General features: G+C 44.6%; 2 protein-coding genes across 5 annotated transcripts; one reads left to right on the top strand and one right to left on the bottom strand.

Annotated features, from left to right (window-relative positions):
• Positions 1-158: 158 nt before the first annotated feature.
• On the bottom strand, positions 159-9,377 carry col28a1b (collagen, type XXVIII, alpha 1b). Of its 2 annotated transcripts, none has more exons than XM_088386996.1 (34): positions 9,233-9,377; positions 8,863-8,993; positions 7,823-8,388; positions 7,415-7,435; positions 7,266-7,325; positions 7,150-7,203; positions 7,033-7,077; positions 6,893-6,964; positions 6,770-6,814; positions 6,250-6,303; positions 5,438-5,506; positions 5,294-5,362; positions 5,109-5,177; positions 4,873-4,941; positions 4,656-4,724; positions 4,512-4,580; positions 4,021-4,089; positions 3,837-3,908; positions 3,695-3,763; positions 3,496-3,567; positions 3,340-3,408; positions 3,162-3,230; positions 3,033-3,101; positions 2,897-2,965; positions 2,767-2,835; positions 2,622-2,690; positions 2,479-2,547; positions 2,317-2,397; positions 2,139-2,174; positions 1,912-1,948; positions 1,292-1,846; positions 1,052-1,194; positions 633-852; positions 159-501 (listed from the first exon to the last, which is right to left on the bottom strand). In XM_088386996.1, exons 2-34 carry the CDS (start codon positions 8,990-8,992, stop codon positions 332-334), a joined length of 3,468 nt encoding a protein of 1,155 aa, XP_088243122.1. In that variant the 5' UTR covers position 8,993; positions 9,233-9,377; the 3' UTR covers positions 159-331. The 2 variants fall into 2 exon arrangements, with proteins under 2 accessions (XP_088243122.1, XP_088243121.1); XM_088386995.1 differs by having other exon boundaries at positions 7,823-8,391.
• mios (missing oocyte, meiosis regulator, homolog (Drosophila)) lies at positions 4,678-18,072 on the top strand. Of its 3 annotated transcripts, none has more exons than XM_088387001.1 (13): positions 4,678-4,742; positions 11,013-11,161; positions 11,398-12,260; positions 12,358-12,847; positions 12,989-13,087; positions 13,291-13,545; positions 14,214-14,383; positions 15,096-15,161; positions 15,222-15,380; positions 15,982-16,134; positions 16,333-16,537; positions 16,611-16,740; positions 16,818-18,072. In XM_088387001.1, the coding sequence occupies exons 3-13, from the start codon at positions 11,442-11,444 to the stop codon at positions 16,906-16,908; spliced, it is 2,637 nt and encodes an 878-aa protein (XP_088243127.1). In that variant the 5' UTR covers positions 4,678-4,742; positions 11,013-11,161; positions 11,398-11,441; the 3' UTR covers positions 16,909-18,072. The 3 variants fall into 3 exon arrangements, with proteins under 3 accessions (XP_088243127.1, XP_088243126.1, XP_088243128.1); XM_088387000.1 differs by lacking the exon at positions 4,678-4,742 and adding an exon at positions 10,323-10,391; XM_088387002.1 differs by lacking the exon at positions 4,678-4,742 and adding an exon at positions 10,373-10,391 and having other exon boundaries at positions 11,013-11,086.
• Positions 18,073-18,727: the final 655 nt, after the last annotated feature.

Below are 18,727 nucleotides of genomic sequence, written 5' to 3' on the forward strand. Positions count from 1 at the left end.
CAATATCAATTAATTAAAATGTAAATTACGTTTTTTGGTTTATTCATTATTTAAAAATGTTTACTGGAATCTTTGGCATGTCCTATTCATTAAATTAAAAATACATAGTTACCATTAGTAATGAATTTGAGTACTTAAAAAATTCAGTTTGACAGGGGTAATTAAAAAATAAGTTTTATTTACGCCATTACACAGTAAAACATTAAAAAAATATAAAGTGAAAAAGTTAGTGTTCAAAAATATTCAAGTACAAGTAACATGCTTTTTTTAAACAGGGAAGCACCTTTACCAAAAACATTTTTATGACTATGATGATGACATATGGTTTAAGTTAGACCCGCACGCAGGTTTGTTTACATTTCCTCTCGTTGTCAAATTGGTTGGCGTTGCCGTGGCAACCTCCAAACCAGAACTGAGCACAAGCGTTGGCCAATGAGTCGTAGTACCAGCGCACCACGTAGTTTCGACATGGACCCGGATCCAACGGTGCACGGCAGAGCTCTGTTGGCGTGAAATAAAACAATTTCTTATAAAATGTTGAAAACCACTTTCAGCTTTCATTTTAACAGTACATTGAAATTATTAAATGCCAGAAAATATAACGAAGAATTGTGTGAAAACACCGTCACTACCTGGCGTGATTTTTGGAATCTCTTGTGGCGTTTTGACGGTAGTTGTTGTGGGCCCGTTGACCACCACTTTTGGCGTGTGTCGGGTCGGGGCGCTACCGTCAGGTCTCAAAGGTTGTCTGTCAAAGAATGGAAATCGCTGCGATTCCGATAAGCTCCGGTCGTCCATTTTTGGTGTCGGAGCGGTCACTTGTCTCTCGGGATAAGATAGTGGTGGATGCGGCTGTCCAAGAGAAAGATGTTAAGCTAACTTAGCATACGGATGGCAAAAGTTAGCCATGATGGCGATAGAGGACTAGCATAGTCGTTCAATAGCATACAAATACACGATGATTAAGTTTGATGAGTTTCCATAAAAGCTGAAGCTATACGTAAATCATTATTATGTTAGTCTACTGAGTTGGAAATGTAGTTCTCCTTACCGTGACCTGAATCCTCCGGAAGTCTCCTGTGAAGGTAGGCCAGACCTCTGGGCGTCTTGGAGGAAGTCCACCGCTCAGGATTGAGTGTAAAACATCACTATTGCTGTCCTCGCAAATGTGGCTCAGGAGTTTCTTCTCCAGGGCTTAAATTGTGAAATGATAATAGGGAGACGGGTGTCATAGACATGCTAACCACTAGCCCAGCTAGCTAGCTTCAACAATAAATGGCACCACGATCACCTGGCAGCGTTTTGAAGTCGTCTATGAGGTGCACGTGGTCTGCGTCCGGTTCAGAGGCCATGAAGTCCAGCTCCTTCTTGAACTCGCCAAAAAACGGGTCGCTGGCGTTCACCACTCCGATCACAAACATCTCGATCTCACCCGCCCGAGCTTCCCTCACCGCGCTCTCGAGACTGACTGAGTCCCTCTTGTCAGCCTGGCCGTCGGTGATGACCACGGCCACCTTTCTGACGCGTGGCCGAGCCACCCGGAACAGCCTGTTGGCCTGGTGGATGGCGCTGCCTGTGAAGGTACCCTCGCCCATGTAGGTCATGGACCGCACCGCTGCCTTCACTTGGTCCCGAGACGCATCCTGACTGAGGCTGACCACCACCACATTGATGTGGCTGTAGAGCACCACGCCCACCCTTGTAGTGTCCCTGCCCACTGACGCCCGGTCCACCAGAGCGCTCACAAAGTCCTTGACGACCTCGAAGTTGTCAGGGCCCACACTCTCAGAGCTGTCGATGACGAAGACCAGCTCCAGGGGGCTTTGGCGACACGTCACCCCACAATCTGAAATGGAAGGCTTTAAGGGTCAACACAAGCCAGGAAAACGGAGAAACCGTTTTTTGACTTACTGCAAATGGATCGAACAATTCTGATGACTTCTTCCCTCTGCAAAATGGAAACAAATCCATGTTTTCATCAGTGCAAGACCACAAAATTTAAGGATTGTTGGTTGAAGATCTTGGGATTCCCCCGACTAAAGTGTCAGTTCAAGGTTAATGTGGTTCAGAATATCTGTTGGACACCTTGAGAGCCATTCTTCATGTACATGGATGTCTTGTAATGGGGAAAGACTTACCGTAAGTCCTGGTTCTCCTTTTTGTCCAGCTCTACCCTGTGATTTAAAACAGAATATTCTATCGGATATTCTTTGAGAATGTCAGTCAAATGGCAAAATAGCTCTCAACGAAAACAAATGGAATCTGCTACCTTAAGAACCACACATTCATAATTGCTTTAACTACAAGATCACATACCGAAGGTCCAATAATTCCTGGTTCTCCGGTTGTCCCTCTGTCTCCCTTTTTCCCTTTCTCACCAGCAAAACCTCGGTCGCCCTGGAAAGTAAGTAGCGTCCATCTTAGCGGTCCTCTACCACAAATCCACAATCAGAAAGTAACTGAACTGTGGACTGGTACCTTATCACCCTGTAGTCCGACTCCAGCAGGACCCCTCGGGCCAGGGATTCCCTGAAACCCAGACTCACCCTAGAGAGAAATCGTGATGTTTATACTTTGGCAATGATTGGAGGGAATATGGAGTCAGCTGGTTCCCGGTTTACCTTTTGCCCTTGGATGCCCTCTCCTGGAGGTCCCTGTGGACCTGGAGGTCCTATTATGCCAGGGGAACCCTACAGGGATGAAGCAAAAACTCATGCTCCCACCTCTAGATTCATGTACAAAAATAACCATTCTGGCACTGACTACCTTTGGCCCATGGAGTCCAACTCCTGGTGGTCCGGCAGGTCCAGAAGATCCAGGAAGGCCTCTGTCTCCCTGGATTAAAGGAGATAAAATTATCTTCCCATTATCATTCCTCACCATATTTGATCCTCACCTTTGGTCCAGGTAGGCCGACACCATCTGCTCCTGTTTCTCCTGTCAAACCAGGACGTCCTGGAGGCCCCTGAGGCCAAGAATTTGCCTTGAGGCTGTTCAAAGATTTGATATTGACACTGGACTCTAATACTCACCGGAGGTCCTGGAAAGCCTTCACCTTTACCTCCAGGCAACCCCGAAGACCCTGGTGGACCTCTGTCACCCTTTAAAACAAACCACAGTTAGCACTTTGGCTTGGAATCAGATTAAGTACCTCAACTCACCTTGGGTCCAGTTATGCCACGCCCCGGTTCGCCCACAGCTCCAGCGAGACCCTGTGGGCCTGGATCTCCCTGAACAGAAAAGAACAGGCATTGCAAATCATAATTCAGTGGTACCTTGACCTACAAGTCCAACAACTTAAGAGTACTATCAAATTTAAAACATTACAAGCCGTTTTACCTTGGCACCAGGTAGTCCCCTCCCAGGTTGTCCAGGTGCGCCAGGTGGCCCGATAAATCCCGTATCTCCCTGAATACAAAAACGTACCAAACTTGGGAGGTCAGAGGAAGTCCTACTCACAAAGTGCCTGAGATATTTTTGAAAGTGAGTCCTTACCTTGGGCCCAGCTGGTCCCACAGAACCAACAGCGCCTGGTAGGCCTCTGGAGCCTCTGTCCCCTCTGGCTCCCTGGGAAAACACCATATGAACTTTGTTGAGGTGATGACAACCATACCGTCACATCTTTAGACCTTTCCACCATGGTGAGATGTCATGGTGAGGTCTACGATAAAAACATAATCATCAAAAGATTCACCTTCTCTCCAGGGGCACCTTTACCAGGACTACCGTCTGGTCCCCTGGGTCCTGGAAACCCAATGTCACCCTTGCATTGAAAAATGGCAAAGCGTTACTTGTTTTGGATCAAATGTTCTGACATTCTGGTGTGAACAGGATACCTTTTGTCCCGGGGTCCCGTCTTCTCCTGGATGACCAGGTATCCCTGGTTGGCCTCCAGGCCCCACGTCCCCCTGAGTAAGAAATTCAAAGTCACAGGTGGTCAAATGCCAACTATTTCTTAATTTACGAAAAGGTTTTGACACTATTTATGACATTTTATGAGGTGAGGTTGTACATATTTACTTTTGGACCTGGCACTCCCACACCTCTCTCACCGGGTGGTCCTGGTACTCCAGGAAATCCATTATTCCCCTACGTTTCAGACAAAACATAGTTCTTATTATGAATCCACCATTACAAATAATTGTTAGGTCTTTTGAAATAACAAACACATATTACTGTACTAAATATACTTTTTTGTCTAGCAGTGGCGAATATGTTTTTGCGAACACTGTGTACAAGATGGTTAGCATGGTTCTATGAAAGACCAAACCGCCTCATGATAGCGAATATTCAATTGTTTACAATTACGCCCAATAATAACTTTGGATAACGAACCACATGCTGCTTTGCAGTGTCCTTAATAACGCAACCAGCCTGACTGGTTTGATTGACAGGACGGTCTTACATCATTTGCATGTTTGTGTGTAAACATATGCAGAGCAATTTCGATGCAATCAAAATGCTAAACAGCTGAGATGTCCATCAGGATTAGCATAGCTGCAAATATATACCTTAGGTCCTGGAATTCCCACACCTAGACCTCCTCTGAGGCCTGCGGGTCCAGGTGGGCCTGGATCACCCTAAGGTACAGAAAAGATACATTGTTTTGATATTTTTTTGTTTTTGTTGGGTTTTTTAAAACATTTTTTTTTTACCTTTTCTCCTTGGATTCCGACACCAGACGCTCCGACTGGACCTGACAACCCAGGTGCCCCGATATTGCCCTGAGAATGAAAATCTCTGTAAGTCATTTTTTGAAGTTGTATTTGTGTGAATCACTTATTTTGCCACATGGATGATATTTTTTCCCCGATTCATAAAGTACGATGGACTTTACATATTGCATGTCATCAGATAGCATAGCAGTTTTACCTTGTCCCCTTTGAATCCGATGCCAGGAGGCCCACGATTCCCCCGGGGTCCTTCAAATCCTCGATCCCCCTGTCAAGTTAAATACAACTAAACTATCCTTCTTGAAAAATGTTTGCGTCACTGTAACATGCACAATTTGATCCTTCAATTGAGTAATAGTAGCACATACCACTAGAGGGAGCGCACACTTCTACTTGATTTGTATTCTGTTAGTTAAATGGCTATAAAAGTCCCACCTTGGGTCCTGGTAGTCCCTCTCCAGGTGGTCCTGGGTTGCCTCGCTGTCCGGGTGGTCCTAGAGGACCCTGAAGCAAGAGAGCAAATATTCTAAAAGTAATTATATATGATATGAAGGAAAGTGTCTTTGAATTTTGACTCCTATGACCTCATTTAATTATCAATGTATTGAGTCAATACGCACAGGTTGTCCCGGTTCTCCAATACCACCTGGACCAGTTGATCCAGGTCTTCCCTGGTTGCCCTTTTCTCCCTATAAACATCAAATTTTATAAAATATGTTAGATCATGATTCTTATTTTTTGATAAATGGTGACAAATGAGTCACCTTGGCTCCTGGAAAGCCAATCCCGAAGTCTCCTGGTGGTCCAGCATTGCCGCTTGGCCCTCTGTCACCCTGTCAATGATTGATTAATTAGAAAATGACAAATTATGGTGAAATAATTATTCAGAATTTTAGACAGTCAAACAGTTCATAGTTGCGACCTTTTTATATCATTGTAGCACCAAGGAGAAGACTGTGTGAATACTTCTTTGTGAAATCTTCTCTGAATTAATGTCTGGAATTCTCTCATAGGCTATAAATCAATTCATATTTACCCCCCATAAAGACATCTTTGTCCAAAGGTTAGAGGGCAGCCCGGGGGCTCGTTCGTTAAAGGTCGTTTACTGTATGTGTGTGATTGTGTGACATTCAAGTCAATGACACTAACAAAGTCCAGTGCCTCACTAGTGGGAAATTAACCTTTAAAATGTTTCCAAATATTCAATCGCCATGCTGTTTTTGTGGGTCTACTCAAGAAAGATATGCCCACCAAATTTTTTGTGAAACTATTTTTAAAATAATTCTTGAGGGTGCACTACTGTCAGATTTAAATCAAAATGTCAAACTTCCTGTGGATTGTCTTGCATGGCTTCTTGAGATTTTTTGGTGAGTCATCACATGGTGGACGTGCCAACCAAATTTCTTGTTGCTAAGTGAAACGAGTGTTGCTATGTGATGCTAGCTTCAGTGGCTGGATTTTCTTCCAAATCTGAAAGACGCTACAGAGGGAATTTGTACGGGTGGACATACCTGCAAAATATTTCTGGTGGGCCCTCAGTTCAAATAATTCCATGTTTATATAAGCTAAAAATTACTTTTTGTCCAGTTGGTCCCTCGGGTCCAATGTCTCCAGGTGGCCCAACCTCACCCTGGAAAACACATGTAATATTTTGTTCCTTTTCTCACACGTGGTAAGAGCAGATCAAAGTCAACATCCCCGACTTTCATGTTCTATAGCTTTTCACAGCAAAACACTTTTTTATTCGGACAAGCCGGCGTCCAGGTCGCTGCGCTAATCCCGCCACACAAAGTCCAAAAAAAATATCCTGCGAGCCTGGATTCCCTGCTTTTGGCTGCGGATTAGTCGGAAGCCAATATTCACATTCCATGAGTGCAGAGGTGAATAAAGATGAATTTTGCTTCCACTCCTGTCGTATGGTACACTTTGATGTACACGTTTTGTAGCAAAAAGGATTCTGGGAGAGTATGTAGCCATCTTTGTTCATACTAGCATAATAGTACAAAGACGAATGTGGAGAAAAAAAATCATAAAGTGTACCGAGTTATGATAAAAAATGTTTTATACTACTAAATTCAATAAAAATCGTAATGTACCTGATTTCCTTTCGGTCCTTGTAGTCCGATCGGCCCTTCCAATCCCTGAGAGATGACACCTGATTGATTATTATGAACGCTAATTCAGAGCTTCATACTGAATAGTTCTAGTCAGGCACATACCAGGTCACCTTTCATGCCAGGCGGCCCGCATTCTCCTCTATCCCCCTTGCTACCTTTGAACCCCGGACGTCCCTGCAAGACAAAGCCCTTAATTAAAAGCCTCGCCTCAAATAAAGAGCCTGAGATAAAATGAAATTTACCTCAGCGCCATTAGTTCCTGGTTGACCATCCGCACCGGGTTCCCCCTGGAGTGGCGGCACCAAACCCATAAACACCTAAAAACGTCTTTTTAAACAATTGAATTGTTCGTGGCTTACCCTGGCTCCTTTGGAACCAGCTGGTCCTCTCAAACCTAGATCTCCTTTTCGGCCCTGAATAGAGATTTATTTTTATCTGTAAAAGCTATAAAATATAGTTTATTGAAAAAGGTCACCTGAGGTCCTGGTGGGCCTGGCTCTCCACCTTCACAAAAGCACTCCTGCATTTCGGGACACTAATAATAAGAACATGAGAAATAATAAGTCAAAATTGTTTGTGCTGTGTAAAATGAATTAAAATGAGGAATAAAAAATAACTACATACCTCTTGTAATACGACTGAGCCCTGGAAGCAAAATAAAAGAGATGAAAATAAGTCACTGCAGTTAAGGCAACAAGAAAATAGAGTATAATTCAAAAATATCAAAGAAAATTTCAAAAAAAATTTCAACATTAAATTAACTACATATTGGCAACACATCAAAAACAACTGTCCCTGAATAACCTTTAACGCTCTCCCCCCCAAATTGGTAGAACATCAAAAAGAAACATTTTAATGACCCAAATGTGTTTTCTGACATCTTATTGTAAACATCAAAAACACGTGGTCTTTGAGGAATCAGAGTTTTTGATGAACTTAACATCCACATCAATGACAACTAGGGTCTTTGATGCACCTGTCTTTGAGGAATATAATAGTCTATTCAAACATCCAAGACACATCTGTGCTCACCATCTCTTTGAGCAGCTTCTGCTCCAGCTGAGGGTCTTGAAGGCTTTGCACAAACTGCTGAGCAGGCACGCTGGCAATGGCCCTCAGCTTAGCGCTGTTAGTCCCTTGCTGAGCGATGTGCGATAGCCCCACCGCGAACAACTTGACGCCGTGCTCTTTGGCCTCTATGGCGGCCGCCACCACGTCGGGGTTTCTCGGGTGGTCCGCGCCGTCCGTCATCAGCACGGCCACACGGACGCTGTCCTCTGAGGTCTCCCTCACCAGCAGCTCCGTAGCGTTTCCGATAGCGTAGGTGGTGTACGTACCGTGGCCGATGTAGCTCATGACGCTGACACGACCGTGAAAGGCGTCCAGGTTGGTCCATGCTGAAAAGCGCTGCTCCACCGATACGGAGCTGCTGTATTGCAAAGCGGCCATTCGCATGCTCAGGGTCCAGCCGGCGACCTGCAGCATGGACAGACGTGTACTGAATCCCAGCACGAACGCCTTCTGCTTCTCAAACAGGCTTATTTTGGCACTCTCTGAGCTGTCCAGGATGAAAACCACTTCCAGGGAGCATGGACGACCTGCTACACACAATTAAAACACAAAGGCCATTGGATGAGTTTTTACTCATCTGTTTAGTTGTATTTGATAACCTGAACAAAAGTATTTTGGCAAACACAGATTTAGATCCCAACATGGTTTTTGAAAACATCAAAGACACCATAGTATCTTTTTGTAATGAAATTCAAACCAAGCATACGTATTCGTGAAACACATGACAACTTCGTGTCTTTGATAAATCTGCTAATTCTTTTGTAAACATCGTAACCCATCACATTTTTAATATTTTTGACAACACACAACACACCTAAAAAAATCTTTTTCAAACATCACAACGTTTTTTGTAAACTTCAGTAACATTTCGTGTCTTTGATGGAACCTAGCATCATTTCATCCAACCTAAATTGCAACCTTGTCTTTGTTGTTAACCTTTAACCTACCAAAAGCATTTCCCGACATATTAAAGTCGCCAGTGGATATCATTGTGTATTTACCATTTGGTCCATCTTCATAGAGCTTGTAGTTATTCCTGCGTCCGTTACGCCTTTGGGCGGTGGTCCTGTGCGGTAGAGCCCACAGCAGGAGGAGGATCCACGCGAGTCCCCTCAACTTGCACACCTCCATCCTAACTCACATGGGATACAGTCCAAACAAGATCAGTTTGAGTCAATAACCAACGAAGCAGGCCGAGGAGAATGCACGTTAAATTTGACGACACAGCGATATTATGCAACGCTTTACAATCATAAACATTCATTCATATTGTAACAAATGCAATGATGCAAACGCTTGAATTTTGTGTAGTGCTAATAAAACACACACAAAAACATACAAAAAAACTTGCACAAATGTTGAAACATTTACCCAAAATGTCATTGGGCCGAGGCCACTTGTTGCAGTCCGGTCAGCTGGGGTCCTTTTGGGGACATCCCGTCTTGTAAAACCCAACACAGACTGACTGTGGGTAAAGCTGATGTGCGCTTTTGTGTTTGTGTGCATGTGTGTGTGCGTGCCTGAGTGTGTGCCAGAGAGGGCGGGGTCATATCTGATTTACCGATTAGTTCCATAATAAAAAAATATGGATCTCCAAACTCCAAGTAGCAGATTTTCCACACGCTTGAGTGTTTTTCTCCTTCCTTCTGTGTTTTCAGCTGTTGCACATTCGATGTTCTACTGTACATGAACAAAAAAAAAAAGCAAACAAGCCAATAAGATTTCCACTCTCGCCCACTAATGTGGAAAACAGATAAGCTGCTTTTTGTAATGACAGTAGGCTTATTTCAACTAAGAGCTGCTTCTGGAAAATTAGTGTCATTTGTTGACCATGTAAAAATGACAGTTAACAAATACATACATAAATGTTGCTTGTTAGAATAATAATCAAAATAATGATTTTACCTAGGTGTCATCATCAATCTATCATCATTACAATCTATGCTGCCTTCACTTCCCTGCTCCGTCCATATATACAGTCCCTTCCAGAAGTATTGGAACGGGAAGGTCAATTGTTGTAAATTGATACTAAAGACATTGGAATTTGATTGATCAAATCAAAAGATGAATATGAGAGAAGTTCAGAATTCCAGCTTTCATTTGATGGTATTAACGTCTATACAGTAAATCTTTGGACGACAGCGACCTCTAGTGGCTGTCACCCTAAAGGACATCCACTTTGAAATATTTTATCATCGAATAAATTTCTTCGTCCTTTCCATTGAGTTATTATCGGTCGGAAATCATCCTAAACAGAACGTCATAATCACTTTGTATTATTAAAATGACGGTCTTATTTTGGAATACAGTGCACATTATATTTTCCCTTTTTCCCCCCCCACAAGTATTATTTTATTATTACGTCTATATCGTGTTTTATTACTGAACAAGCATACTAAATCATGTTTTATTACTGAACAAGTATACTTCGTGAAATTTGACATAAAATACGGAACTAATCCTACCCGGAACTTTAAACGACTATTGTTTCCTTCCGGATCTGTTTTTGTGGTACAAACAACAAGAACACGTAAGTTTTCGCCTCCCTACACGTGCATGTTGGGTTGTATTTATTCAGTTATAACGTTAAAGTAAACTTAATTTTGTGTCACTAATACAGCATACTCATACTAAGATCATGCATTGTTGGTTATCTAGGACCAACAAAAACGATTATATGGAAACTCGTCCTTGACTCGCGTTAGCATTAGCTTTGTGGAGTTTGTTTGTTTACAAAACAATAAACCGCCTCAGTATTCTTAGTTATACTTTTGCACTGGCAAATTCTCCTCTAAAAATAGTTTTCGGGAGTGGCTCATTGTTTCTCGAAGCATCTACGTTAATTAAATTGGACTTGAAAGTGCACCAACGTGTCACATTCTGTGCGCGTTATTAAATCACTCTAACTTTCACTAACTCAGACACCAAAAACTAATTTAAAAAATACTATTCAGGAGCAAATTTTCTTGTGGTAATGCTAATGTAATGAAGCTGCCAATGGTGAGTGATTTTGTATGATTTTAAGAATAAAATAATAATTATTATTTCATCCTTCTTGCGAACCCTCATCCTCACAATGTTTACACAAAATTGTATTGTTTGGTTTTGTGACAATGTGAAATTCTCTTTTTGTTAATGTTTGGTTTGACAGTGAACTTCAACTGGAAGTTTTAAGAAGAAGAATGGGTCTAATGTGGAACATCACGTGATCAAACTGGAGAACAGGTTGGGGGACGCCCAGTGTGTGCAGTAATCACTACAAGAACTACATGATGGAGTTAACTGCTGTGATGAGATAAAGTTAGTAGCTTGCACAGCATTTTCCCTCCTATTCTATTTATTAAGCTTCTTATTGTGAGCTAACTACAAATGAACACATTAGTTTTGACTTTTTGGTGGTTGCGAAGCCTTGTAGTCGCATTTGTCTACTGCTTGTTGTGAAGTGAGTTGTGTTCGCTACCAAACGGCTTTTGAAGAAAAGGTTCGTATCTCCAAAAATGTTGGGTCACTATGAATAAATATTGCCATTTGTGCAGGTGGGGTCTCATGGTGAGAGTCCTCTAGCCCTCTCCCTGTAGTCATGAGTGGCTCCAAGCTGGACATCCTGTGGTCTCCCCACCACCCGGACCGCTATGTCATCTGTGACTCGGAGCTGGGCCTGTACCGCATCGGTCCAGCGGGGGCTGCCGACCTCAAGGGCGGCACCGTGCCCCTCTCGGGAGAGACGGCCGCCACCTTGCTGGCCATCAATTCGGACACTCCCTACATGAAATGCGTGGCCTGGTACCCCAAGCAGGAGCCCGAGTGCCTTCTTGCCGTGGGCCAGGCCAATGGCAGGGTGGTGCTCACCAGCCTGGGTCAGAGCCACAACTCGGCTTGCAAGGAGCTGGTGGGCAAAGAGTTTGTGCCCAAGCACGCCCGCCAGTGCAATACGCTAGCCTGGAACCCGGTGGATAGCAACTTGCTGGCAGCCGGCTTGGATAAACACCGGGCCGACTTCTCAGTGCTCATCTGGGACATCAGCAGCAAGTTCTCCCCGGAGGCCAGCGTCTCCGCCGAGAAGATCCGCCTGTCATCCTCCGACTTGGACCCGAGCTCGGTAGTAACCAAGCCGCTGTATGACCTGGGCCAGAACGACGCTTGTTTGTCCCTCTGCTGGCTCCTCCGGGACCCCAAGCTCCTCTTGGCCGGCATGCACCGCAACCTGGCTGTCTTCGATTTGAGGAACACCAGTCAGAAGACTTTTGTCAACACCAAAGCCATCCAGGGGGTCACGGTGGATCCCCATTTTCCCGACCGCGTGGCCTCCTTCTTTGAGGGTCAGGTGGCCATCTGGGACCTGAGGAAGTTCGAGAAGCCCGTGCTCACCCTCACCGAGCAGCCGAAGCCTCTCACCAAGGTAGGGTCTTATGGATGCGGTAGTGAATTCCAGCAGGAGTGTTTTTGAACCATCAAAGTTATGATTGACATCTCATTGTTTTGGTGGACCTGGTCAGGTGGCATGGTGCCCGACCCGCACGGGCCTGCTGGCCACGTTGACCCGCGACAGCAACATCATCCGTCTGTACGACATGCAGCACACGCCCACGCCCATCGGGGACGAGACCGAGCCCACCATCATCGAGCGCAGCGTGCAACCCTGCGACGGCCTCATCGGCACCTTCGCCTGGCACCCGTCCCGGCAGAACCGCATGGTGGTGGTGTCGGCCGCCAACCGGGTCATGACCGACTTCACCGTCTTTGAGCGCATCTCGCTGGCGTGGAGCTCCACCACCTCGCTCATGTGGGCCTGCGGACGCCACCTGTACGAGTGCGCCGAGGACGGGCCAGAGGGCGCCCAGGGCCTCCTGGAGCAGGACATCGCCACCAAGATGAGGCAGAGGGCTCAGTCCAGGTACGGACACGACACCGTCCAGGTGTGGAGGAACCACCTACTTGCTGGGGGCAACGATTCCCAACTCAAGTCCCTCTGGTTTGACCTCTTCTATATCCTTTGGCTATAAAAAGTGTACACACCCTTGTTCTAATGATTTTTTTTTTATAATTCATTCATTGCTATAACAAGTATTTGGAAAAGTTTTAAAATTTTTACCCAAACGAAATGATGATTTCCTATGTAAAGCTCACATATGAAGCAGTGTGCCGAGGACGCCGAGCTGAAGCTGCAGGGGAACAAACAGGCCGTCGTCTACTCGGGTATCAAGAATATTGTCAAGACCAGCTCAGGTAAGACACCTGTCCTCTGAATCTGAGTAAAAAAAAAAATTATTAGGCAAGTCTGAGTTGTTCCTGTCATTGTAGTACTGGCACCACTGAGGTATTTTCAATGTTGCGCCCTCTAGCGTTCAGACTGACACATCACATAATTAAAATGTTGGCTTATAGGCTATATTTAAGTGTGTCAAGACTTAATTTCTCGGCACCATCAGGCACCACAGAGAGCCGCAAGTGCTGGAGCGGTTCGGAGCGTCAGACAGAAGCGACGCGTTTCCACAGCGAGGAGCGCGGCCTGGCCCTGCGCCTTTGCGGCTGGATGGGCCGAGCGTCCGACGCGGACGTGGAGCCCTTCCTGCGTTCGCTGGAGCAGGAACGCGAGTGGGAGCGAGCCGCTGCCGTGGCCCTTTTCAACCTGGACATCCGCAGAGCCATACAGATCCTCAACAGGGGAGCCGTGGCTGAGAAGGGTGAGGAAATCCTTATCAAAGTCTGCTTTATTGTCAATTTCTTCACATGTCAAGACGCACAAAGTAATAGGAAATGCGAGAAAAGCATTTCTGAGTTAGACTGCGTCCCTAATGAAATGGCCAGTCAGTCATTGTAAGCACTGGTTTATTATGTTGCCTGTCATTGTGGTTGCATTTGAAAGCAGCGTCTATAAATAAGTGCTCCTTTTTTTTATACACTCGCGTGAAGCAATTGTATTGCAATATCCTGCTGTTTTAAAAGGAAATTGGGTAAGTGGCCCCCCCCCCACCCCCCCAAACCCCAACCCACTCCTTCCATATCAATGCAGGAATGTGAAACAGATTGGCGGAGGATGTGAGACCGCAAATAACCCCAAAATGTTGAAAATCCAATGAAATGAAGCGCCCGAGGAATGTGTCAAACGTAGCAACACAACAACACTCCTGAAAAAAAAAAAGTCCATTCGCCGTTGCTGCTCTTGACTCACAAACATTTGGCTCATGTAGGTCAGCTGCTTCATTAGATAAGACTTGCTAACGGTCTCTCTTTAAAAACTGGAATCTCTTGTCGGAGCACTACACGAGTGTCTCTAGCACTCACCAATAAGTGAAGAAACCATGTTTGAGAAATCATAACAAGCCTTTGTTTTTTTTTTCCCCTGTCCCAGGTGACCTGAACCTGAACGTGGTGGCCATGGCATTGTCGGGCTACACGGACGAGAAGGCCTCGCTGTGGCGGGAAATGTGCAGCTCGCTCAGGTTGCAGCTCAACAACCCCTACCTCTGCGTCATGTTCGCCTTCCTCACCAGCGAGCCGGGAGCCTACGACGGCGTGCTGGTAGAAAAAATTGAATAACAACTTGTAATGTTATTTGAAGTTGTAGAGGGAAGAATCTCTTTGTGTAATTTGTCGCGCCGCATCGATAAGCGTGTTGGAATTAACGTCTGCGAGCGTGCAAGGGTTTCGGCAACAGCTGCCGTTGAGCTGTTTTGACCGCTTCAAACAAGATTAGGCAAGCAAAGAACATCAAGTTTGAAATTTGGTTTATTACTATTTGGCCTGCAAGTTTATTGGGGGTCCTGGTAAACTTTCAACATGTAGGGCTGAACAAAAGTGCAACAAAACAGGCAGTACTTGCTTGAAATTTCTGCTTCTGATTTAATTTTGGGGTCCGCTTATTTTTTTTTCTTCCCCACACGTTTTACTTCATTGTCTAGATATGCAATATGAAGAATGCAGTGTCATATGTAGGACACAGCCAGTACTATAATTAAAAGGAGAAAAGATAGCAAGCTAAGTAAGCTATGCTAACCTCTAGTTAGCTAGTCAGTTCTTTTTTTTCCTGAAGGCATGTGTTTCTTTTGGATGATACATTATCTTCCTGAAACAAAATCTAAATGTTCTTGACAAGATACTCCGAAAGTGGTTTCTGCATGTAGTCCACCTCGCAAGAAATTCCGGAAATTCTCCTTTCAAGTTGCTGCCTTGTCAGGAAACCCGCCATAGCCCAAAATAAATGGATGTTTTTTTTTTCTTCCCCCGCTTTCAGTACGAAAGCAGCGTGGCGGTGCGTGACCGAGTCGCCTTTGCCTCCATGTTCCTCAACGACACTCAGGTAACATTCGACAACACTAATTTACGTTACATCAAGTTTTAATTGGAGTTTTTGGGGCAGCTTCCCCGCTACGTGGACAAACTGACCAACGAGATGAAGGAGGCGGGCAACCTGGAGGGCATCCTGCTGACAGGCTTGACCAAGGATGGCGTGGACCTGATGGAGAGCTATGTGGACCGGACTGGAGATGTCCAGACGGCCAGCTTCTGCATGCTCAAGGTACAAGTCCAATCGTGTTTACCACTCTGTTGATGGCTTTATAAGGTATACAGGCAAGTCGGAATTTTTTTTCCCAGTGACATTCCAACGCTTTGGAAGAGGGACAAGTTCAGGCACGTGACACTCACTCAAATATCTACATTAATTATTTTTGCATCAAAGCGTGAGTCATAAGATTTTTTTGACAGTAAGAGAGATGCTAAGGAATACTTTAAAAAGCGTCAGCTAATAAGTTGAAATGTATTTAAAGCATGTGAGACAGGAGGAAGTTCAAATATTTAACGTGGTCTGAAGATATTTTTCGATCGCGGCTGGGACTGGAATGCAATAAACCCTAAAAGTAATTGAAAGTTGACTCCATTTGTTTGTCACGATAATTCTTTTTGGTAGTTAAAAGTGATTATTTCCACATCTGGTGATTTCGTTTTTGATTGTGTTGTCAGTGCAAGACAATCACACATTCCACCCGTGGACGTTTTGTTCAAGTACACAATGTGTGTTAGGATGGAAAAAGGATGGGACACGGCTGTGGAGTGGGATTTTATTTTTCGGTCATTGATATTAGGAAAAATAATTAAAAAAAATTTAATTCCCCTTCCAGGGTTCTCCCGGTGAAGTTCTGAAGGACCCTAGAGTCCAGTGCTGGATCGAGAACTATCGCAACCTGCTGGACGCGTGGCGCTTCTGGCACAAGCGGGCTGAATTTGACATCCATCGAGGAAAATTGGACCCCACCTCCAAACCTCTAGCCCAGGTAAAGTCGCTTTAATATCCAGAAACAAAGTCAAAATGGCTTTTATGGGAAACGGCAATGTTGTGCAGCGGTTGGGCTTATTGCCGCTAATCTCTTCCTTATCTGTCATTGGAGCGGAAACCCCCGCCAGCTGCCCGCCGCCTCGCTCCTTTTTCACCTTTGCCCCTTATCGCGACGACCTTTGCCTCCCTTCCGCAGGTGTTTGTCAGCTGCAACTTCTGCGGCAAGTCCATCTCCTACAGCTGCGCCGCCATGCCCCACCAGGGCCGCGGCTTCAGCCAATACGGCGTGAGCGGCTCACCCACCAAGTCCAAAGTGACCAGCTGCCCGGGATGCCGCAAGCCGCTGCCACGCTGCGCCCTGTGCCTCATGAACATGGGCACGCCCGTGTCTAGCTGCGCCGGTAACGACCCGGGCTCCATTTCAGCCATCGCGGCCGTGTGGTCATTATTGACTCTGCTTTGTTTTTCTGGCAGGAACCGGGAAGTCCGACGACAAGGTCGACCTGACAAGGGACAACAAACTGGCTCAGTTCAACAACTGGTTCACCTGGTGTCACAACTGTCGACACGGCGGCCACGCTGGACACATGCTCAGCTGGTTCAGGTAATCTTCCTTCCATTTTTTTTTCTTCATTTGACTTGGGAAAGGCGTAAATGTTTTTATGTGTTCACCTGTCGCAGGGACCACACGGAGTGCCCCGTGTCGGCGTGCACGTGTAAATGCATGCAGCTAGACACGACGGGCAATTTGGAGCCCTCGGACAGCAGCTGAAAGACGAAAGCGGCCCGTCGGAGCCGCACGTCCTCCAACAAGAAGGGAAACTCGGTGATTTATTTCGCTGGGGTCGTTAACCTCTCAGGACAATCAACAAGTAGGCTCTCTCTCTCGCAGTTTAACCTGAATCAGGATTCAGTGAAGAACCTCATAAAAAAAAAAGTGATTCTAGGTGCCAAACATGTTTTTTTTTTTTCTTTCTAACTAAACAGTGGAAGCAAATTTTGCCACAAGGCAGTTTTACCTCTCAGCCTTTGTGAAATGAAATGTGACCCCCCCATTCTTCCATTAAAACATATTTGATTGCAATAAGACTACAGCACACTATGGAAATGTTTTGTTTTGAGGTAAAAACACTATTTGTTTGGGAAAACATCTTTTTTTTTTGCCTTAATGCTGCTATTCATATTAATACATACGCTACTCTGTTACCTGGCAAATCCGCTTAAGTATGCAACTTTTTTTTTTCTCTCCCCGAAAGTCTTCTTAAATTGTTGGCAAAGAAGGATTGCACCCTAGGTGAAGCACATTTTTATGACTTGATTTGGCATTTTCAACGTTTTCAAGGGAGCTTTGCGAAACGAGAGGTGGTTGGGGTGGGTGGTGGGGGGGGTCGCATTGAGCGACCCACTCCAGGCCCTGGGCTCCATGAAAAGAATCTCCTCGGAAAACAGCAGCTGCTCAGCACTCAGACAAGAAGATTGCCCCCCTCCCTCTTACTTCCCCCCCGCCTCTTAATACAGAAGCTCAGCTGCCCATTGAGTGAAAAACACAATCCTACAACCTCTCTTTCTTTCACACTCCCTCCGATGCCCACATTGCCCCCCGAAACTATGCATCATCAATCCGAGGACGGGCGCCGTCTGCTCTGGCATTGTAGCCAGTTTTTTTTTTTTCTTCCCCTCTGCAACCAACTGCAAGCAGGCCAGAACTGGATAAATCACTTTAGTCATGGACTTGGGGGTTTCATATCCCCACGTGGCCTTGGCTGAGCGTTTTGGGCCAGAAGGCCTGACAAATTGGTTCTTAAGAACAGCAATTTGAATGTCACAGTCTTTTAAAAAAATTTCTTTTAAATTTCTGGGTTTTGTTTATAAGCAAAGTACTGTGAAATGTATGAAAAGGCAAATGAGCAACATGAATGGGCATGAAAAATAAACATAACAAAAGTGGACTATTATAGCAATTGAAATAAGTGTAAAAGAGATTTTTGTTCAGTTTGAACTATTATTTTTCATGTACAGTAGATGCAACTTGACCACTAAAAGTTGTATGACCATACAGTAATAAAACTTTTTCACACTAAAATGAATTTCTAAATCGCAAAGATGGGATTGTAAGGTGTCACGTATAGCCATGTTTTTCCACAACAATTAAATCTTTTTTAAAACAATGCATTAAATATTTTGCCATTAAAACATATTTTTGTCACATTTTGTGCTAGTATCTGGTGGGGTGGGTATTTTGGCAGAAACATGCTATATTTGCCTCATATTTTGTCACAAGAGTGATGCATTTGGCCAGGAACTAAAATGCAGCAGTTGACCACAAAATTGTATTTTGCCACACTCTTTTCCCCCAATATTTTGTCACTTGTCCCTGGACGTTGAAATCTATATTATGTGCTTCAAAATAAAATATTTGATCACATTCAAGTTGTGTTTTGTCCCATACCTGGCACAAAAGTGATGAATGTAGCGTGAGAATTGTTATTTGAACTCTAAGATAACAAACTTAGAAATTTGGGTCAACAAATTTAAAAAATAGTTCTTCATTTTCTAACAACTGAATAACTTCTCCCATAATTACACATGTT

Source organism: Syngnathus floridae, chromosome 10, assembly GCF_059516105.1.
Source record: "Syngnathus floridae isolate MCC-2025c chromosome 10, RoL_Sflo_1.0, whole genome shotgun sequence".
NCBI classification, from domain to species: domain Eukaryota; kingdom Metazoa; phylum Chordata; class Actinopteri; order Syngnathiformes; family Syngnathidae; genus Syngnathus; species Syngnathus floridae.

Coding starts and splice junctions, on each gene's coding strand:
- mios (XM_088387001.1), top strand. CDS start 11,442: ATGAGTGGCTCCAAGCTGGACATCCTGTGGTCTCCCCACCACCCGGAC. Junction 13,546..14,213: donor GGGAGCCGTGGCTGAGAAGG/GTGAGGAAATCC, acceptor CCCCTGTCCCAG/GTGACCTGAACCTGAACGTG. Junction 14,384..15,095: donor GAGCCTACGACGGCGTGCTG/GTAGAAAAAATT, acceptor CCCCGCTTTCAG/TACGAAAGCAGCGTGGCGGT.
- col28a1b (XM_088386995.1), bottom strand. CDS start 8,992: ATGGAGGTGTGCAAGTTGAGGGGACTCGCGTGGATCCTCCTCCTGCTG. Junction 2,836..2,896: donor TCGGCCTACCTGGACCAAAG/GTGAGGATCAAA, acceptor CCTTTAATCCAG/GGAGACAGAGGCCTTCCTGG. Junction 2,548..2,621: donor AGGGCATCCAAGGGCAAAAG/GTAAACCGGGAA, acceptor ATTTCTCTCTAG/GGTGAGTCTGGGTTTCAGGG.